The sequence below is a fragment of the Cyprinus carpio genome, chromosome A7 (assembly GCF_018340385.1).
Source record: "Cyprinus carpio isolate SPL01 chromosome A7, ASM1834038v1, whole genome shotgun sequence".
In the NCBI taxonomy this organism is placed as follows: domain Eukaryota; kingdom Metazoa; phylum Chordata; class Actinopteri; order Cypriniformes; family Cyprinidae; genus Cyprinus; species Cyprinus carpio.
The window spans coordinates 46,163,417-46,185,065 of record NC_056578.1 but is presented as its reverse complement, the minus strand read 5'-3'; the positions used below and the strand labels follow the sequence as shown (position 1 = coordinate 46,185,065).

The 21,649-nt window shown below is 35.1% G+C and overlaps 1 protein-coding gene across 1 annotated transcript; it reads left to right on the top strand.

Moving 5' to 3' along the window:
- The first annotated feature begins 47 nt into the window (after positions 1–47).
- On the top strand, positions 48–20,795 carry LOC122145821 (sialoadhesin-like). The gene is made up of 5 exons (XM_042761422.1): positions 48–993; positions 14,217–14,252; positions 15,186–15,410; positions 16,764–17,006; positions 20,464–20,795. Exons 1-5 carry the CDS (start codon positions 963–965, stop codon positions 20,793–20,795), a joined length of 867 nt encoding a protein of 288 aa, XP_042617356.1. The 5' UTR covers positions 48–962.
- Positions 20,796–21,649: the final 854 nt, after the last annotated feature.

The window sequence follows — 21,649 nt, the reverse complement described above, 5'->3', positions numbered from 1 at the left end:
ACAGATACGTTGAAGAGAGTCACGTGGGTTGGTTCTAAAAGTAGCCATAGTGGGCCTAATGAAATCTAAAGAGTTACAGCAATACACATCACTTATATATGCATGTGTAGCACAAGCCTATTCCAGCTCATCATTGAAGACACATTGTCGTTTGTGAATTATCTAACTTCAGAAGCTTCTTGTAGTGAGAATGACAGAAAACATCTTTAGTTTAAGAGGCCTGAATAATGAGTTGAGTTGAGCTGATGGTTGTGGTTTGACTTCTGATCTGTTTCTGCTCTGTGGTTTTAAACAAAGTGGGGAAGAGTGTTATGCTCTTTCTGCATCTTTAGTTTCATAAACCTTAAAATACTATCAGAAGAGTAGAAGATTCACAGCAACGTGCATGTAATTTTCATTGACTTCCTCTGATTATAATTCCATCTGTCTGTGTTCAGGAAGGCCTGAATGAAGCATCACTTCTCACTTCTAAAAGTAACCACTGCCATGTGCCGAACTTCTTTTAGAGGAAGGAAAAGGTGTTTGAGTGTATATATGTGCCCACTTTAAGTCATGTGTTTATTGAATTGCAATTGTTGAAGAGAGAATAACCCAAAGAGAGCCTGTTTTACATGAACAGGCCTACATTAGATGTCACATTGTGATTCCACTTTATTATGATCTGTCTGTAATGTGTGTGGCTGTGGCATTGTGAACAAAGAAAATAACGCAGTTCGAGAACAATTACTGGAAGAACTTTGAAACCGTCTTTTTCAAGTAGAGAAACAGAACTCGCATGCACCAAAAAGTAGCTAATATCTTAGAATGGATCTCTTTTCTTTCTATTTCTTCATGTATTTCTGTGTAGAGTTTTGTCTCCTCCTCCCTCGTTTCTTCTTGAAGTGTGAAACGACTGTTTAAACACAGGAAGTGTCTGTTTTAGTGCACACAGCACTGTTAATACAGACTATTAATGTGTCAGTATGGGGTCCAGTGCACTGCATCTCAAACTCTGTAAGTATTTCACAATATTTCCCCCTGCTTTTAATACAATGTATTCAGCTGAAGATAAAAGAATGGTTGTGCTGTGTGTAGGAGGGTCTCAGTGCTCATTGTTTTCTTTCTCGTTCAGATTAATGTGATATGTTACGTGTGGATCAGATACAGAGTTTGAGAGAACATGTATTCATCTATGCTGCTTGTGAAAGATGGAGGCCCTGTGGACATGTGCTTTTGCTTGGTTTTGATGTGACACTCGTTCTTCTTATTTTATGCAGGAAAATTGAATCAGACTTATTTGTGTTATTATGAGTTTGGTATGATATTGCATCTTTTAATAGACTCTCCATCAGAGGTTCAGAGAGTATGAGAACAGTGACCAAACATGCAAGTTTCTCTATCACATTTAATTCTCTGTGCCCCAATTATTGAAAATTGTCCATATAGTGGCCCAAAAAAGTTTTTTGGACACTTAAATCACAGTAATTACAGTAAAACGACTAAATGAAAAAAATACAATATTTGTGTACTGTACGGACAGTAAGGGAGATATTGGAAGTATTGTCTAATGTGAGATATTGGCAAAATATATTCAGTCAGTTTGCCCAATAAGCATTTACTAAAGTCCTGTAAACATTAGTTTGAATTAATTATTGGACTTCGTTTTGTACTGTGAGGTAAATTTGCAGACGGTCCCTAAAGCAGCCTACAGGGGAATATACAGTGAATATCAAACCTAAAACTAACTTTACCATGCTATTAGAGTTTTATTAACAATTTGACAAATGCTTACAAGTGAAAGTCCTGTGCTATGGTACATAATGTTATTTTGTTGAAATGTAGTTTTTAAAGCAAAGAGTATTACATTGAATTATGTAATTGGCCAGCGGCAGTCCCTGGCTGCTAGAGATGCCACTGGAAGTGCCGCTGCGAGATGCTGATGTCACCAACAACAGACGGGCTTAGCTTATGTTGTGTACCTAGATGGGAGAGCAAAAGAAGAGAGAATAATTAAGTTCACTTGTCCCTGTGTTTAAGATGTTAAATTAGTTATCTTAGCCAGTAAACAACCTGTTGCTCACCATTGCTACAACCTCGCGCGCCTCACTCTTTTGTCAGGCTGGCGGCCGCAGAGGCGGGAAAGTGTAGTGGGTGTGGTCAACTAGTCCCTTTCATGCTGGTGGGAAGAGACCGCCCACTGAGATACAGGTCCTTCTCAAAAAATTAGCATATTGTGAAAAAGTTCATTATTTTCTATAATGTAATGATGAAAATTAAACTTTCATATATTTTAGATTCATTGCACACCAACTGAAATATTTCAGGTCTTTTATTGTTTTAATACTGATGATTTTGGCATACAGCTCATGAAAACCAAAAATTCCTATCTCAAAAAATTAGCATATTTCATCCGACCAATAAAAGAAAAGTGTTTTTAATACAAAAAAAGTCAACCTTCAAATAATTATGTTCAGTTATGCACTCAATACTTGGTCGGGAATCCTTTTGCAGAAATGACTGCTTCAATGCGGCGTGGCATGGAGGCAATCAGCCTGTGGCACTGCTGAGGTGTTATGGAGGCCCAGGATGCTTCGATAGCGGCCTTAAGCTCATCCAGAGTGTTGGGTCTTGCGTCTCTCAACTTTCTCTTCACAATATCCCACAGATTCTCTATGGGGTTCAGGTCAGGAGAGTTGGCAGGCCAATTGAGCACAGTAATACCATGGTCAGTAAACCATTTACCAGTGGTTTTGGCACTGTGAGCAGGTGCCAGGTCGTGCTGAAAAAAACGAAATCTTCATCTCCCATAAAGCTTTTCAGCAGATGGAAGCATGAAGTGCTCCAAAATCTCCTGATAGCTAGCTGCATTGACCCTGCCCTTGATAAAACACAGTGGACCAACACCAGCAGCTGACATGGCACCCCAGACCATCACTGACTGTGGGTACTTGACACTGGACTTCAGGCATTTTGGCATTTCCTTCTCCCCAGTCTTCCTCCAGACTCTGGCACCTTGATTTCCGAATGACATGCAAAATTAGCTTTCATCCGAAAAAAAGTACTTTGGACCACTGAGCAACAGTCCAGTGCTGCTTCTCTGTAGCCCAGGTCAGGCGCTTCTGCCGCTGTTTCTGGTTCAAAAGCACACGCCCGTGCACGGTGGCTCTGGATGTTTCTACTCCAGACTCAGTCCACTGCTTCCGCAGGTCCCCCAAGGTCTGGAATCGGTCCTTCTCCACAATCTTCCTCAGGGTCCGGTCACCTCTTCTCGTTGTGCAGCGTTTTTTGCCACACTTTTTCCTTCCCACAGACTTCCCACTGAGGTGCCTTGATACAGCACTCTGGGAACAGCCTATTCGTTCAGAAATTTCTTTCTGTGTCTTACCCTCTCGCTTGAGGGTGTCAATGATGGCCTTCTGGACAGCAGTCAGGTTGGCAGTCTTACCCATGATTGCGGTTTTGAGTAATGAACCAGGCTGGGAGTTTTTAAAAGCCTCAGGAATCTTTTGCAGGTGTTTAGAGTTAATTAGTTGATTCAGATGATTAGGTTAATAGCTCGTTTAGAGAACCTTTTCATGATATGCTAATTGAGATAGGAATTTTGGGTTTTCATGAGCTGTATGCCAAAATCATCAGTATTAAAACAATAAAAGACCTGAAATATTTCAGTTGGTGTGCAATGAATCTAAAATATATGAAAGTTTAATTTTTATCATTACATTATGGAAAATAATGAACTTTTTCACAATATGCTAATTTTGAGAAGGACCTGTATAGCTTGACTTACAAGAAAAACTTTTCAACAAGCAAAAGATTTAGACCCGCAAAAAAAAAAAAAAAAAAAAAAAAAATGACAGATGAAAATAGAGCAATATCTGTTGTTTTGTGATGAAAAGTGTTTGAAATGCACAAAGAAAAATAAAGATTTTCAAAGATTTACATGCACTGCAAATAATTTTATCAATTTCTTTATTTTTGAGCCTAAAGAAGACTTATTTTATCTTTTATTTTTTTAATTACGAAATAATTAGTTTTACTTTCAAACACAGTATGTTTGATTGAATACTTTATAACGTTACTTAATGTCTTAACTTAATGTCTTAACTTAATGTCTTAACCAGGGGAGTCGTGGCCTAATGGTTAGAGAGTCGGACTCCCAATCGAAGGGTTGTGAGTTCGAGTCTCGGGCCGGCAGGAATTGTGGGTGGGGGGAGTGCATGTACAGTTCTCTCTCCACCTTCAATACCACGACTTAGGTGCCCTTGAGCAAGGCATCGAACCCCCAACTGCTCCCCGGGCGCCGCAGCATAAAATGGCTGCCCACTGCTCCGGGTGTGTGTTCACAGTGTGTGTGTGTGTTCACTGCTCTGTGTGTGTGCACTTCGGATGGGTTAAATGCAGAGCACTAATTCTGAGTATGGGTCACCATACTTGGCTGAATGTCACGTCACTTTCACTTTTCACTTTCACTTTCACTTTCACTTTAATTGTAAAAATCTAGTAATCTGTACTATTCACTAGTAATCTGCAATATTTAGTTGATTAAATTTAAGATTCATTGATTGGTTTGAGTGCCATTTTGTCAAGGAAAAAAATGTTTTGGTTGAACTTTGTTTTACAGTACTTGTACTTACAGTGTACATCAGAATCAGATCAGAATTAGCTTTATTCACCAGGTGTGCACAAACACACAAGGAATTTGTTGTTGTTGTTGTTGTTGTTGTTGTTGTTTAAGGTGCTCCTGGTACATACATACAGTACAGGTCAAAAGTTTGGAAACATTACTATTTTTAATGAGCAGAAGAAACTTCTTTCAAAAACAAGCCTGAATTTATTTGATCAAAATACAGGAAAATAAAATGTAATATTGTGATTTTATATTACAATTTAAAATAATTGTTTTTAAATTTATCATACTTTATATATCATTTATTTCTGTGATGCAAAGCAGAATTTTTAGGATCATTATCATATGATCCTTTAGAAATCATTCTAATATGATGATTCATTATCAAAGTTGGAAACAGTTCTGCTGCTTAATATTTTTTCAGAGCATGTGATACTTTTTTAGGATACTTTGATGAATAAAAAAAAAAAAAAAAAAGCTATGTTTTTAAAATATAAATTTTGTAATATATTTATATTAATCTCAAAAAATATTATATTAATCTCAAATTTTTTTTTTTTTAAATAAAATAAAATCAATACTTTTATTCAGCAAGTCAAGTCATCTTTATTTATATAGCGCTTTAAACAAAAAAGATTGCGTCAAAGCAATAGAACAACATTAATTAGGAAAGCAAGGATGTGTTAAATTGATAAAAAGTGATAGTAAAGAAAATATATTAGAATGTATATTAGAATTTTTTTTATTTTGAATAAATGCAGTTCTTTTTAACCTTTTATTCATCAAATATATTAGACAGCAGAACTGTTTCCAACACTCATAATAAATCAGAATATTAGAATGATTTCTAAATGATCATGTGATAGACTGGATTTTACATGTGATACTGAAGGCTGGAGTAATGATGCTGAAAATTCAGCTTTGCATCACAGGAATAATTTATTAATTTTTTTTTAAGTATATTCAAATAGAAAACTATTATTTTAAGTTGTAATACAACTTAAGTTGTAATTTCACTATATTACTGTTTTTTTTTTCTGTATTTTTGATCAAATAAATGCAGGCTTGATGAGCAGAAGAGATTTCTTTCAAAAACATTAAAAATTGTAATGTTTCCAAACTTTTGACCTGTACTGTACATGCATACATACACATCTGACATGAGAACAGAAAAAAATTGCAAAATAAAATAACATTAGTAAGACTTAGCAATAAATAATGTGTATGAATCTGGAACAGTGGATTGATTTATGTACAGATTTGTGCATTTTTACTCTGTATAGATCTGTATAAATTAAGAGATATGCATATGTATTGACATAATACTTGAGAAAGGCAATAATTAAAGATGTAGAATGGTTTTCGGAAAAGAATTACAGAACACAGTTAATGATTCATATGTTAGCTGTTTAAGCTGGAGATGGCATGGGGGAAACTGTTTTTATGCCTAGATGTTCTAGTGCACAGAGATCTGTAGCGTCTGCCTGAGGGGAGAAGTGCAAAACGGTTGTGTCCGGGGTGAGAGGGGTCTTTGATGATGTTACCTGCTCGTTTCTTCACTCTGGAGGTGTGCAAGTCCTGAAGACTGGGCAGGTGCACACCAATGATCCTTTCTGCTGCCCTAACAGTCCCTTGCAGTCTTCTTAAATCTGATTTGCTGGCTGACCCAAACCAGACAGTTATAGAAGAGCACAGAACCAACTCAATAATAGCCGAGTAAAACCGTGTCATCTGCACCTGTGGCAAGTTCATCTTTTTCAGCTGATGAAGGAAGTACAACCTCTGCTGGGCCTTTTTTACAATGGAGTCAATGTGAATGTCCCACTTCAGGTCCTGAGAGATGGTGGTTCCCAGGAACCTGAATGACTCCACTGCAGCCACAGTGCTGTTCATGATGTGTGGGGGGAGAGCAGGGGGGTTTCTCCTGAAGTCCATGATCATCTACACTGTTTTGAGTGTGTTCAGCTCCAGGTTGTTGTGACTGCATCAGACAGCCAGCTGCTCAACCGATTATCTGTAAACAGACTCTGTCCTGAATGAGACCGATGACTGGTGTTGTCTGCAAACTTCAGGAGCTTGACAGAGGGGTCTTTAGAGGTGCAGGAGTGCAGGAGAATAGCAGTGGGGAGAGAAAGCAGCCCTAAGGAGTTCCGGTGCTGATGGTGCGGGCGTTGGATGTGTATTTTCCCAGCCTCACTAGCTGCTGCCCATCTGTCAGGAAGCTGGTGATCCACTGACAGATGGAGGTGGGTACAGAGAGCTGTGTGAGTTTATTTTGAAGAGTGTCGGGGATGATGTTGAAAGCAGAGCTGAAGTCCACAAACAAGACACTTACAGTGTACCTACAGTACCTAAGAAAGTACTGGTAATATAAGGTAACTACATGGGGTAGGGTTAGGTTTAGGGGTAGGTTCAGGGTAGTTTTTACCTAGTTATTGTAATTAATAAAATAAGAACATAGTATGTACATGAGTAACAGGACTGTAAAATAAAGTGAAACCAAAGTTTTTGAGGCAGGTCAATTCTAGGCTTTTACTCATTTCCTCCAATTCTGCAGTTATCTTTCTATAGTTGCATTCTTGTTGCATTTTTATAATTGCATTAGCTTCTTGTCAATCCACCAGTTCACATCTACAGCTGCGTGTTTGTGGCGTAAAAACGTCATTTTTCGCATGGTTCTGAACAGAAACAGCAGACAGGCTTATTGAAAATGCACGTTCATTCTCTGCTAGGAACAGCAGAAATATTGTGGTTTTCCCCGTAAGAGCAGTAAACAAAGCAGCCAGCAGCTAGTTTGACACGTGCAGCTCTCATTAGGGCTGTCAAAATGGCTAAAAAAAATAAATTAGAATTTTGTACTTAAATATTATCAATATTCAAATTATATTCAAATTTAAAAGGCATAATTTCAGCTGGGGGGGCTTTTGGCTTCTCTTCTCAGGCCACAAGAGGGTGCATCGAGCAAAATACTACTAATGCACATTTCTAAGCAATGAAATAAAATGCCTATTTTTGAAAAAAAAGTGCATAATGTTTAACATGTTATAATGTTTGTAAGTCATGTATAATTAGTTAAGTTGATTAAACAATTAGAAACAAAGCAGAATCATGTATGAATTTATAGTTTAATACAAAGGACCAAAAAGCGATCACAAAGAGAACTTTCTTCATTTAAAAACACGAGATGCAGTGGGATGGGGAAAAACCGCCATAAAGTCTCGAGACATGTTTTTTTAAAAGTTGACCTTACATTAATTTTACATGGCTTTCTAAACGTGCAACTCACTTGTGTGAGACCCGAGTGATTTTTATTTTTTTCTTAGGTGATAGATGTCCCTCTAGAAAATGCGATAAATATGCGTTCTGTGTGAACAGCCTGGTTTCAGTTTTGATGTAAACAACAACATCTCCGCATTGATGTTCTCTGTTTCCTCAATATTTTGAATGAACAATGTAGCGGCACCACATAGTGGGTTCAGTGGACTAAAATTCGAATGCAACATGTTTGCATTCGAATGTGGATTTTTATTTTAAATTTGACAAATATTTGAAATTAAATTTTCAGCTTCTAACGGCCGCTGCAGTTATACAATGACTTCAGCAATTGTCTCTTTAATTCAGAAGGTGGGACTATTCCACCATATTGTGCGTTGCATTTTCTCCCATTCATACATATAGGATTGAACCGTCTTTGTATTTCTATAGTACTTGACCGCATGCACGACTGCAAGTCTGTACGTAGCAACAGTTAACTGTAGTAGCAACCTGTGGTGCCGTAGGACCCAAACGGCTCTACCGAGCTGACCTTGATGTGCTTGATATACATTTGATTTTGTTAGAAAATAGAATCTAGTATTTATTTATTTCATAATGTCAGAAGGCTTCATGGTCCAGATTCAGACCAGAGTCCCCCAGTTGGTGACCCCTGATTTATATCATTGTAATTATCTTCCTGATGCAGCAATGCAACATGAAATCAGTTGTTTGCTTTCAAGGGAAGGGAAGTAATAAATAGGTTGCTTTTAAAATGTGACCTACCTTTTATCTTAACTATTAACTAGTCTATTTTTCATGTTGATTAATTATTTTACAATTTTATTGCTAACATTTGTCATAAACACCTTGTGAATTTTTTAATTGTTGATATAATCCTTCAATATTTGTGACAATATCTCGCAACTGACCATTCTTGAGTCACACACAGACTTCAACATTCAGCTTGCAAAACACAACAATGGTAACAATATAAATATAAATATGTATGTATGTATGTATGGTAAAAAATAAAAATGTTATTATATTCTATATTTTTTTTTATTCTACTGACACAAGACAGCAAATAAAATTGGCAAATGAAAAAAAAACAGCAATTTCATAATTTGTTCATGCTGCAATGCACTCTGGGAGTCAGTGATTCTCAGTAGCTATACTATAGTCAAGAGTAAATCAAAATTATACAGTAGCCTACTTGAACACTCGTGTAAGCGAATTTTACTAAGCATTTGTCAGTACAACATACTAATCCTATTTCTCTTTACACTTTAAGCCAACTAATAAAATTTTACAGTGTACATTAAAGGCACAATATAAGATACTGTTATCATAAACAGCAAAGAGCAGATTTACGCATGATGCAAGTAGGAGATTCATTCATCAAACATTGTACACCTTCACTGATTATAAGGGGAGTTTTTTGAGAGTGCTTAACCTCGCGTGCTGAAGTAAGTCATAATGTTCTTTGACAATGTAAATGTTCTTTGCTCGCTTTCTCTGTAAAGCTCCAGGTGATTTTTGTGATTTTATTCATTGTCTGAATAACTGTGGAAGGTACAGGTAATAAAAAAAAAGAATTACCTGAACATGATTTGTGTATTCCATACATTTCTGGATGGTGAAAACGACATCTATTGTTTCACTCTCCTGAAAATGTGACCTCTAGTGGCGAAAGCTTACATATTTTGCCTTTAAAGGTACATATTAGTACCTAAAGTCTACAATATTAGTACCTAAAATGTACAAAAGTGTACCTTTTGAAAAGGTACCACCCAAGTAGAAGCTTTCTTACCTTTATTTATGAGAGTGCGCCTATACAAGAAAATCATATGAGAAATCAATGCGAATAAAATCATGACACAAAACATGAGGATCAGTCTATATAAATCTCAAAAGTGTGTGTATACTCTTTTCTCTGAGGTTAGACATTCAGAGAGTTCTGTCTTGTGAACGAATAATATATAGTAAGCTATACCTAACTTATTCTTGTCTTCGTGTTAATAATTTAAATGAGTTAATGTACAACTAAGTTAATAATTTAAAACTACATATTAATCAGTTTGTTTTTTATAATCATTTTGTTATTCATAATACATTCTTTGGTATTTATAGGCAAGCCCAGAATCAAAACACTGAGGGTACTTCTGAAATTAGTGAGGTGCTCTAGCCTTAATGCACATTTAGTTTGACATAACATGTTTTTGTCCCATCCATTTTAATTCAGTGAGTGGATCCAGCATTTATATGTGGATGTCATTCTTGAAACCTTGCAGTGTAGGCCCTATAGCATGAAAAACATGACTGTTCAATTCAATTTTGAATGTATGTAAAAGCCTATTAAGCACACAATAGCCTTTCTTAGCACACAATAAACTCAGTCCAAATCCGATTTTTGTGAATATCAACAATCATCATATCACCGATTGGAATCCGATCACATTTAGTATGTGTGAACAGCAGAAAATCACATGAAATCCAATTTTTACAAGCTACGCTCATATGTGGTTTGAAATCCTATTCAAATTGCACTTCTGGAAATCTGTTTCAGTCTGACCACTCAAATCAGATTTTGCGTAGCTTTTTCACGTTCTCATGCTACATAAACACATCAGACATTGTTTGTTGAAAACATGCTGAACATCTGCGCAGAAACAAGGTTGTGCTTTTGCGATGTGCAAGTTAAGCGGAAAATTACAGTATACTGTTGGCCTACACACCTCTTTGAGTTTTGAGACACATGTGGACAGCCAATCATTTCGAACAGATTCCAATGGGATATCAGCTAAATTCAGATTTGGACTGACATTCTGAACAAGGCTAAAGTGCACTCCCTTTATCATTAAAAAGCTGTCACTCACTTAAAGGTGCACTAAGCAATATCTGAAAAATGCGTTTGACCACAGTGTCGGATTGAATTGCAAAACACACCTGCTGCCAATCAGCAGTAAGGGGCGTGTCTAGTGATGATAGAGAGAAGAGAGCACTCAGTGTGAGTGCACAGGACAGATATCAGCAGATCAGCTATAGATAGTGAGAGATAATAATGAAAAAAGATAATTTCAGTTATATTTTTTCTTTATTGAGGAACAAAACATTAAAAAATAAGGGTCACGATCAGGCAAGAGGTAGAACCTGTGTAAATATTGGAGCAGCTTTCCAGCGGTGGAGAAAGGAGCGGCGAAGGCCTGGGATCAGACACTGAGTTCGTCTTCCATGTGAAACGGAGCTAAATTGTCAACATCATTTGGCGAAATTTGCTTAGTGCACCTTCAAGTTGATCACAAGTTCCTTTAAAAAAAAAAAAGTAAAACAAGCCCCTTAAAAACACATCATAATAAGAAGAAATGGCAAAACTGTACCCGGGCACAAATTAAAACAATATAAAGTATTAATAATATCCCACAAAATGAAAAGGAAGTAAATGTAATTTATTGAGAATACAATATTTCAAAAGCATATTATAAATTGATTGAATTAAAATGATAACATGAGATTTAAAAATAATTCAGAAACACATTATTTAAAGTTTACTTGCACATACAAGTTGCATTTAATATCAGACAGTTGGGGGCATACAGTTAATCTAAAAGTTGGGTGTGTTTTTACTAAATAAATAATTTACCAAATTAAAAAAATAAGAAAAACAAGGTGAAGTAGCCTACTTTTCATTTCAAAAGTATTTGAGTTTATTTATTATATAAATCCCTTTTGTCAATTTTCAGAATAACTACATGTATGAATAAATATATTGTGAAATATATAATTAGAAATTAAATTAGTCATACTGTGAAACTGTATTTTGTTCATACCTCCAACTACACAACTACATTGGACTTGACAGTAATGTTCCACCACACAAGTGTGAGTAACTGTTTTTATTATGTGCTCACTATTGCTTTGTCTTTTATTACAGATCATTTGATATGAACTGAGTATTTATACATTTTTAACTTAAATCTCAGCAGCGTCCATCTGTGAAGGCTGTAGCTGTCAAACTGTTAGCCAATCATAGCAGTGGGTATTTATTTCTGAGTCGATAATCCACCATGTCTATTCAAACAGAGCGTTCCAATGACGGGGACAAAACAGGACAGACAATAGCCAATTAATGCTTAACTATGATGTTTTTTGATGTTAAAATCCTGATAACATTATAAGTGGACCTCCGAGAACAGTACCTAATAATAATAATAATAATAATAATAATAATAATAATAATAATAAAAAACAAAGGTTATGACCCCTTTAAGTCTTATTCTTACTTGTAAATGAAACATCTGTATTTGTATTTTCAGTGACCCTTTTGATAACCATTTAATTTTATCTGTTAAGCCTACAGTTACTTTATGCAGCAAAAGTGGTAAATAAATTGGTGGGTTATTCTTAACACAAATCATTAGCTTGAATAGTGAATACAGTAATAGTTTCATATTTATGTTTTGTTGTATTACAATGTTATGTTTAATTATATATTGAATTATGACTTAGACATTTTTACATATATTAACAAAATCATCATTTTTATTAATTATAATACTGCAATACTGTCGTGACCCACTTGGGGGCTGCGGCCCACGTCAAAAACCACTGCTTTAACTGGGATTGATTTCATTTAAAATATACTTTCTGTGAAAACACCTTAAGTGTCTAAATTCTTTTTGCAGCCACTTTAAAGTCACAATTAAATCAATGTTGTCAAAGTCAAACAGGAAGTGAGGCTGCGTGTTTTGTTCCAGTGAAGAATCAGTGGTGTTAAATGTTAATCATATTAATGTGAATATTTGCTTGTAACTTGTGTACGCGAGTGCCTTAACACATTGGTTCCCAACCTGGGGTCCGCGCCCCCCTCAGGGGGGCGCCAGAGTTCACAGGGGGGGCGCGGGAGCGGATATGCTTTGAGGTGAATAAAGATGCATAAAATGTTCTACTAATAATTTTATATTTTTTAAAGTTTTTTTTTTTAAGTTTTTAAAAAATCATATGCTAACAATGCCGATTTCAGTTACAATTTCGTTATTTCAAATGTAGGCGCGTTGCGTGTGGCAAGCGCGCTCATAATGTAAGAGACGCCGGCGCGACCACAACAGTGCCCAACATCAAATGGCAAACATAATGCAAGCGGAACGAAACTGCTCGTTATTCTGTGGTTGACGAACCGTTTATCAGTTTGGACCAGTGCAGCGCGAGCCGATCGTGATCATGCGACTATGTTACTACACAGCGCTAATAAGAGATCCAGTAAAGAAAGCATTTGAATTTGCCACAGAAGTAATAACATCGCTGCGAGATCTAGAAAGAAACATTCACATTTCTCCGTTATTAACGGATCAAACAGCGCGTGGAAACCAGGAAGAAACATTGTGCCGCGAATGAACTATCCAGTGTCCAGATCTGCAACGTTCACCATGGATTTACCGTAGTAACACTAACTGCAACCATGAAAGTTTGGCAGGAATAGTAGGCTATAATGCCTTCAAGTAACATTACGTCGGTTTTATTTTGACATTATGAATACAATTGCTGCCCTCAAATGTTAATCTGAAATAAAATAAACCTTGGTTTATAACTACTACAATATTTCATTTTTTCCAAGAAGCTGTTTTGTTTTATATGCTCATAAGAAGAAACAATAATAGCTCCAGAATTACTCAAAGTAAAAAATATCACACTTTATTATGTTAGTTTTAATATATATATATATATAAAAAAAAAAAAGAAATCAAGGAAAATTCTCTGGCATTTCTTTGTTTTTGCTGTATCAAAAACGTACCGAACCGTACCGTGACACAAGTGTATCGAACCGAACCGTGAATTTTGTGAACCGTTTTTACCCCCTTATATATATATATATATATATATATATATATATATATATATATATATATATATATATATATGGGGGGGGGTTCATGGATTGTTAAATATGTACATGGGGGGGCCCCAAGGAAAAAGGTTGGGAACCACTTAAGGCTTAACACAAGGAGTGGATTTTTATTATAAAAAATAATAGTGGTATAATAGTAGCATGAAAAGTGCAAGATTCAATGTATTTTTTATATATTCTACAAAATTTATATGGAACATGAATAGTTATGCTAACAGAAAAGCAAATATAAGAAAATGCAAATAGAGGAGCAAAACTACATAATACAGATCTTAAGAAACAAACACTTCTGAACTGTAATGGTTCAAACTGTTTCTTTATTGTCTGGGCAGCAGTGAATCCATCACTGAATTGATTCTTGCAGTCCTGGGATGTTATTGTGTGTGTGTTTCAGTGTGTAAATTGCATTGAATCCATGGAAATGCTTTATATCTGTGTTTCTTCTGCTTGTAGTGCTGATGTCCCTCGTCTACTCTGGACTCACTGAAGGTGAAACAAATCATTCTGAAACATCTGAAAGTACTGTGCAGGCCTGCAACTAATCTGATTTACTTCATTGAACCATTGAGAATTGTGTTGTAATATTTGTCTACATGGATACATCAGGATACAACATTGTGTGTCTTTACTGATGTGTTATGTTCATATTTTACTGTTATACATCTTCACACAGAATGATAGGTCCTCAAGCTACTAAAACACCACTGCTTCTGTAGTTCAACATTCATTCATTCACTTTCTACTACATCCTGAAAGAGTTACAGTCAGATGTATTCTTTAATTTATTCATTAATTCATGCAGTCATGCAGGTGTAAGTTCGGTCAGACATTCATCTCAAAATATCATAGTTCATGAAATTACTTTTTTTGTTTCTTGTGATGTAAAAAAAAAAAAAATTGCAGTCCCATGAAAACAGTCCCATCTACCGGTCAGAACAGGAACTGTTTAACAGCTGCAAATACAGACCAAACAAAAAGATTTAAACCTGCTGTGAGCTGCTTCTCATCAGTCTGAGAAAAGTCTGAATGGCAGTAGATCTCTTTTAAAATATTTTTTTTTTTTTTTTTTTTGTAAAACATTATGAAATACTTACTGGTGAGTCTTCACTAGCGCTGATCAACAGGTCAACAGCTGAATATTCACAAACTAAAGCAAAAACCTTCATGCAGGTTGAAATCACACAGCTTCAGAAACATAGACTGACCAGACGATCAATCAATCAATCAATCAATCGATCAATGATAATAAATTTGACTGTAACACTTTCTGGATGTAGTAGAAAATTTCAAATTACCATAAGACAACTTAACTATAATAATACTGAAAGTTTACTTATAATATATTATAAATATTAGACAAACTGCAACTGTTTAATATGTGATTATTATTATTATTTAAATATTTATTTCTATGTTTATCAGTGACATCTGTAGTGAATGCAAATCCAGTCACTCTCAGATGTGACATACAGGGAGGAGAAAATATTCAGTTGATATACAGCTTGTTTAAAGATGGAGACCCTCACGATATACACAGAACAACAGAAGCAGAGTTTAGTTTCACAGCTGATGTGTCTGATAGTGGTGTATACAGCTGTAGAGGAGAGAGATCAGACACCAGCGCTGCTGTTACACTGACTGTATCAGGTGAGTCTTCAGATTCACATCTGTTTAATGATCATTAAATCAATATTTGTAGTTCAACATTTTTTACACACTTCTGTGCCAGCCACGTCTGTTAAGAGGACTAAAGCAATTCACTTTGGTTGAGGGTTAAATATTGGAAATTTGTCTATTTAAAGCCATGAAGGCTGATATTAAGCAACATGCTAACTTTGAGTTATGCAGGTCAACGTCTTAACCTCAGTCAGTTATACAAAGTGAAAGTATTAAAGCATTAACGGCGCACATTCTCTCAGAGACGACAAGAGACAAATCTACTTCAACATATGCTGATAATAACATATAACTTTAATTATTCCCTCAGTATTTCTCTTGTGGCCCGTACATAGTGAAAAAAATAAAATAAAATAAAAAACCGGAAATGTATTTTGCGTCAAACAGGTTGTTTTTGAAAGTCGGTGCTTGATATAAAGCTGCTCTTGATTTTCATTGATGACTGCAGTGTTAATCATTTTAATTATAGGCCTATAATTCAGTGTATAAATCAATAAACCTATTTTAAAAGACCTTTTTAAAACCATTTTCAATGAGGAGTAAGCTAATAGCCTAATCTTTTATTATCCTCACAGTGCGTCAGTTATGCGGTGATGGGCTATGAAATTATTGCGGGGCAAATAAATTATTTAATAATAAAAATAACCTAATAATAATGATAATAGGCCTAATAAGAAGAATGTAACAGTCCTACATTAATTGGAAATGTCAAATCCTCTTAATATTGCCAATACTTGATGCTTTTGACAATATCTCGACACATCAACACAGCACGGGGAGGTTATCGTGCGCCCTGCGTGCTCGGCCACTGCGCCACTGATTGTAGCATGATAGAGGACTGGTTAAGTACACAGGAGCTAAAACAATTAAGGGCCTTATAAGTACGTACCAATAGTTTGTAACTGATACAGAGCTTAACAGGTAGCCCATGTATGATCCATAGCCCATATGATCATAATTTCTTGACCTGGTAAGACTTCTAGCCGCAGCATTTCAGACTAATTGTAGCTTGTTTACTGAAGATGCAGGACAGTCACAGACAACTAGCAGAGCATTACAATAGTCCAGTCTAGACATCATGAACGCATGATGCAAGTTGCTATTGTTTGATATGTGAATACAAAATAGCATATATATAGACTAATTATAAATGTCTTTACCAATAATTGCATTTTACATTTCTGATGCAGTCAACACAAACAACAAGTAAACCGGATATGAAATGTAATGCAGTGTTTTTCACCTAATGATGTTGTGAGTTCATAACAGTGGTCATGATGCTATGATGCTTTTTCAGTAAGTATTTTCTTCTATGTTTATCAGTAAAAGCTGAAGTGAAGGTGACTCCAGATCAGCGTGTGTTCAGAGGAGAGACAGTCACTCTCACATGTGACATACAGGGAGGAGGAAACATTCAGTGGACATACAACTGGTTTAAAGATGCTTCAGTCATCCCAGACATCACTGAGAGAGTCTACACCATCACATCTCTGTCTGATGATAGTAAATACAGCTGTGAAGCAACGAGATCAGATATCAATTCTGTTGTTACACTGACTGTATCAGGTGAGTGTTCATTGGGAGATGTACACATACTTTCCAGGATATAAATCACATATACGTGCTGCAACCCCTGATTTATAACAGAGAACCAAATAGCTCATGACGTTATAAAAAGTAAAGCCATCACATCGCCAAAGTGCTATTCCCAACTGTTTCCAAAGATTCTGTTGAATTAATTGGAAATTGTATGATTTTTAGGAGAAAAAAATACCTAATGACAGTTTTTATTTGTAAAAAATTACATAGAAAACAACACAAATGTTGTACGCACGTAGATGGTTATTTGTTTAGTTATGAATTTACCTTGCTTATTAAAACCCTCATCCTCTCCTTCTTCAAGAATAATAAATACTCTCCTTGAGGGCCAAAATGACCTGAAGCCTAAAAATCTTATATTTTTGGTCAAGAAATCATTCCATTTTCATAAAATATTATCATTAAATTTATGCAATTATTATTATTTTAATTTAACTCTAAGATTTAATTCAAAATAAGCATATTATTTTACATTGTTTTACAAAAAAAAATTAAAAAAAATCAGTGCTATTTCAATTGCATTTTATGCTCATCGTCACTAGAGGCATGTATAAAGGTCTACAGTATATAGAGCAAATAAACAGGAATATGGGAACAAACTCCAGTTTGAAAACTTGAATTTGCTGTTTATGTATTCAGATGTGTGTGTGCGTGTGTGTGTGTGTTTGTGTGTGTGTGTCCATCCTGGTATTCCAAATGTCCCACAAGTATAGTAATACAAGTAAAGTTTCACCTTGTGGTACCATTTTTTTGGTCTCCATAATGAAAAGAGCTTATAAATCATGCAGAATGATTTATGAAAATCTAAAATAGCGGAAGGTTTTGTGAAAGGTGTAGGTTTAGGGGTAGGGGTACAGTAAGGATAGAAAGTACGGATTGTAATGTATAAAAAAACATTACATCTAATACATGGAAACCCAACGTGTGTGTGTGTGTGTGTGTTCTGAGTTTTGTGTAAAAAAATAAAGAATTATATATATATATATATATATATATATATATATATATATATATATATATATATATATATATATATATCACTTCCTATGATGAGTCAAACTGACCTGAAGGGAAGTATTAAATACTTTTTTTTAATTTTTTTTTTTTTTTTTATTTTACACCCACAAAATCCACTGTTTTTACAAGCTTTGTTAAACCAGCATTTTGGGACCCAAGGAGAGGATGAAGGTTAAAAAGTTATGTTCATATTCATTAGTAACAAACTTCAGATTGCCCAAATAATTATTAATATATATATATTACAAACCTCAAAATGTGCATTCTGAAATCTGAATAAAAGTTTATGCTTTGTAACGCACATGCATACACCTTTGCATTGTACAGTTATTCACTGTGTTTATGCAATTGTTGTGTTATAATATTGTTTTTATTTGTTTAAGCAGTGAATGATTTAAACATTGGTTAAATTAATTAATTCAACAAAATGTACACACTACACTTTACTCCTATGGAAACTGTATTTATAGATGTTTGTAAAATGGCACAGCTTTTTAAATATCTAAAAGTACACTCTTAACATCAGTCAGTCAAGCATTATAATATGATAATCAAGTATTATTAAATAATAGAAGTTTAAAAATTAGAATTAAAACTTGGTAACCATGTATGAATGCAAATTAGTAATTTAACTGAATTTAGGACTAGTGATTTTAGGACTGGTGCCTTTTTTGGTCATTCAGTGTTCCTGTAAAAAAAAAAAAAAAAAAAAAAAGAAAAAACCTAACAATAATACTGATAAGAGAATAATAATAGTAATAATAATAATAATTGTTGTTATTATTATTATTATTATTATTATACGAATTCTACTAATAAGATCAATATAAAACGCACCAAGGATTAACGAGCTGCTGGATTCATGAATGTTAATCAGGTTGTGTGCGTTAGCTCAAATCGTTTTGCTGAAATCAAAACAGGGATGATGATGATGATAAGTGAGCGCCAGCCAATGAGATTGTCATTTGTGCATTAGTTCCACCCACTACCGGAAAACTCAGCAGTTCTCAAAAGCTGAAGAATTCCAAAGGAACTTCCTTATTTTGACAGGAAAATACAACAAAGAACATTGTTTAATTGTAGCGCATCAGTTCTGCATGTTATGTAAGAATCTCTCGCTCACTCTCTCTCTCTCACTTTGCTTCTGTGAGAGAAAGCGACGGTGAGTCGTGTGCCTTCACACTAGAGTTTACGTACGCCAAATACACAAACACAGGTGCACTGCGCATCCATTGAGATGAACTAAAAATAGCACAGATCACTAGACGGAGAGTGAAACTCTGAAGCACTCGGTCAGAAATCAGCGAGTGAAAATGTATCCGTCCTAAACTTATATTTAGCCTCCAACTCACACACTGCACTGCACTGAGTAAAATCTAAGAATTTTTGCACCCTCACTAATTTCAGAAGCACCCTCAGTGATTATTTCTGGAACCTGGTTGATACGCTTTTATTACAAAACTACAGTATGAACAAAAACAACAAAATACAAATGCACTTAATAAAATAATTGAATAAATGCATATTTGCAATTTAAGCACTTAACTAAAATAAGTAGGCTATTAATAAAATAAGTAACTAGAGAAAAGTGAAAGTGAAAGTGACGTGACATTCAGCCAAGTATGGTGACCCATACTCAGAATTCGTGCTCTGCATTTAACCCATCCGAAGTGCACACACACAGAGCAGTGAACACACACACACACTGTGAACACACACCCGGAGCAGTGGGCAGCCATTTTTATGCTGCGGCGCCCGGGGGAGCAGTTGGGGGTTCGATGCCTTGCTCAAGGGCACCTAAGTCATGGTATTGAAGGTGGAGAGAGAACTGTACATGCACTCCCCCCACCCACAATTCCTGCCGGCCCGAGACTCGAACTCACAACCCTTCGATTGGGAGTCCGACTCTCTAACCATTAGGCCACGACTTCCCAGGGCTGACAGCTTGCTTTCATTTAATGAGATAAACCTACTCCTCATCTGAATTAGAAAAAAACATGTAGACGCCCCTGATATGTGAGTGATTTACTCGCAGTGTAGAGCGTTGAGTAAAATAATAAAAATTAATAATTGTTTAAAATGTAATAATTAAATGATAAATGATTTTGATTATACATGAATTAAAAAAAAGAAAGAAAGAAAATAATAGCACAGACAGATGGTCGCTCTCTTGAAACAACACACACAGAGACTGTTATTGAGAATCCTGAGATGCTTCATGACGGAGACACAGCCTCCTCAAATAAACTGAGATCAGAAAACTTATCACTATACATACATAAAACACCAGCATTATGAAATTACATTAATTAATGGATAAACTATATAGTTTTACAACACATTTACAAAGTAATTTTTCCACTGAAGAGCTGTTTGATTCACTTCATATTTTTGTCTTTCTTCACAGATTTACCAACATCTACACTGACTGTGACTCCAGACAGTCCTGTATTCACTGGAGAGAGAGTCAATCTGAAGTGTGAGATAATCTCTGATCACAGTGACTGGAGATATGAGTGGTATAAAGGCAGAGACACTGTAATATCACAGACGTCTGAGCGTTACACTGTAAACACAGACACTCTCACTATCAGAGGAGCTACTGAGTCTGATCAGGGTCAGTTCTGGTGTAGAGGAAAGAGAGATAAAATACCAAAATCATCACAATCAAGCTCTGCTGTTTCTCTCACTGTGACGGGTGAGTTAAATATCATTGTCCTCCTAAATAAACCTATTTGACGTTATTGAAAGTTGTAAACACATTTACAAATTTTTTTGAGTCACTTTATTTTAATCTTTTTCTTTTTTTACTGTTTACTTTTGGTTGTTTTTATCTTTCTTTTTTTATTTATTTGAATCTTATTATTATTATTATTATTATTATTATTATTATTATTATTATTATTATTATTATTTCTGATTTAATTATTATCTTTTCATTAACTCACACACCCCAGTTTGGAAACCCTTCTTTATAAGACAGATACTGTGAAGTAATAAATGATTTTAAAACTTGTTTTAGAAAAATGAATAAGTTACATTCACGCACAGTTCAGTTATTAATAAGAGTGATAAGTGCATATTATAACTGAAGTGAATCTATAACTCAGGACACACATCCACATCGACAGTGAAGCTGTTAGTGAACAGAAACACACTGGACAGATAAATGTGATGTGATGCAGTTATTCTGCAGTGCACACTCACATCTTGTGTCTCAATTTTAATGTCATGTAAATTGTGACGTTAAAGTAATAGTTCAAGCAAAAATTAAGTCATCATTTATTCATCTTTGTGTTGTTTTAATCCTTTATATCCTTCTTTTTTTTTCGGACCACAACGAGAGATTAAAAACAGGAAAATGGCAGTAGATAGTGTTCAGTCTTTTTTTTTTAAGACACAAAACATTATTATTATGTTATTGCACAAATAAGGTTTATTTTAAGTTGAGTTGTGTTGCACTGCTTAATTTTAAACACAGATTAACAAATCTAGGATTAGAATTGAATTCTAACCTGTGATTAAAACCTCCATCTATGATTAATTTTCTCTGTCAATATGGATTCATTAATTTAATTAATCAGAAACAATGA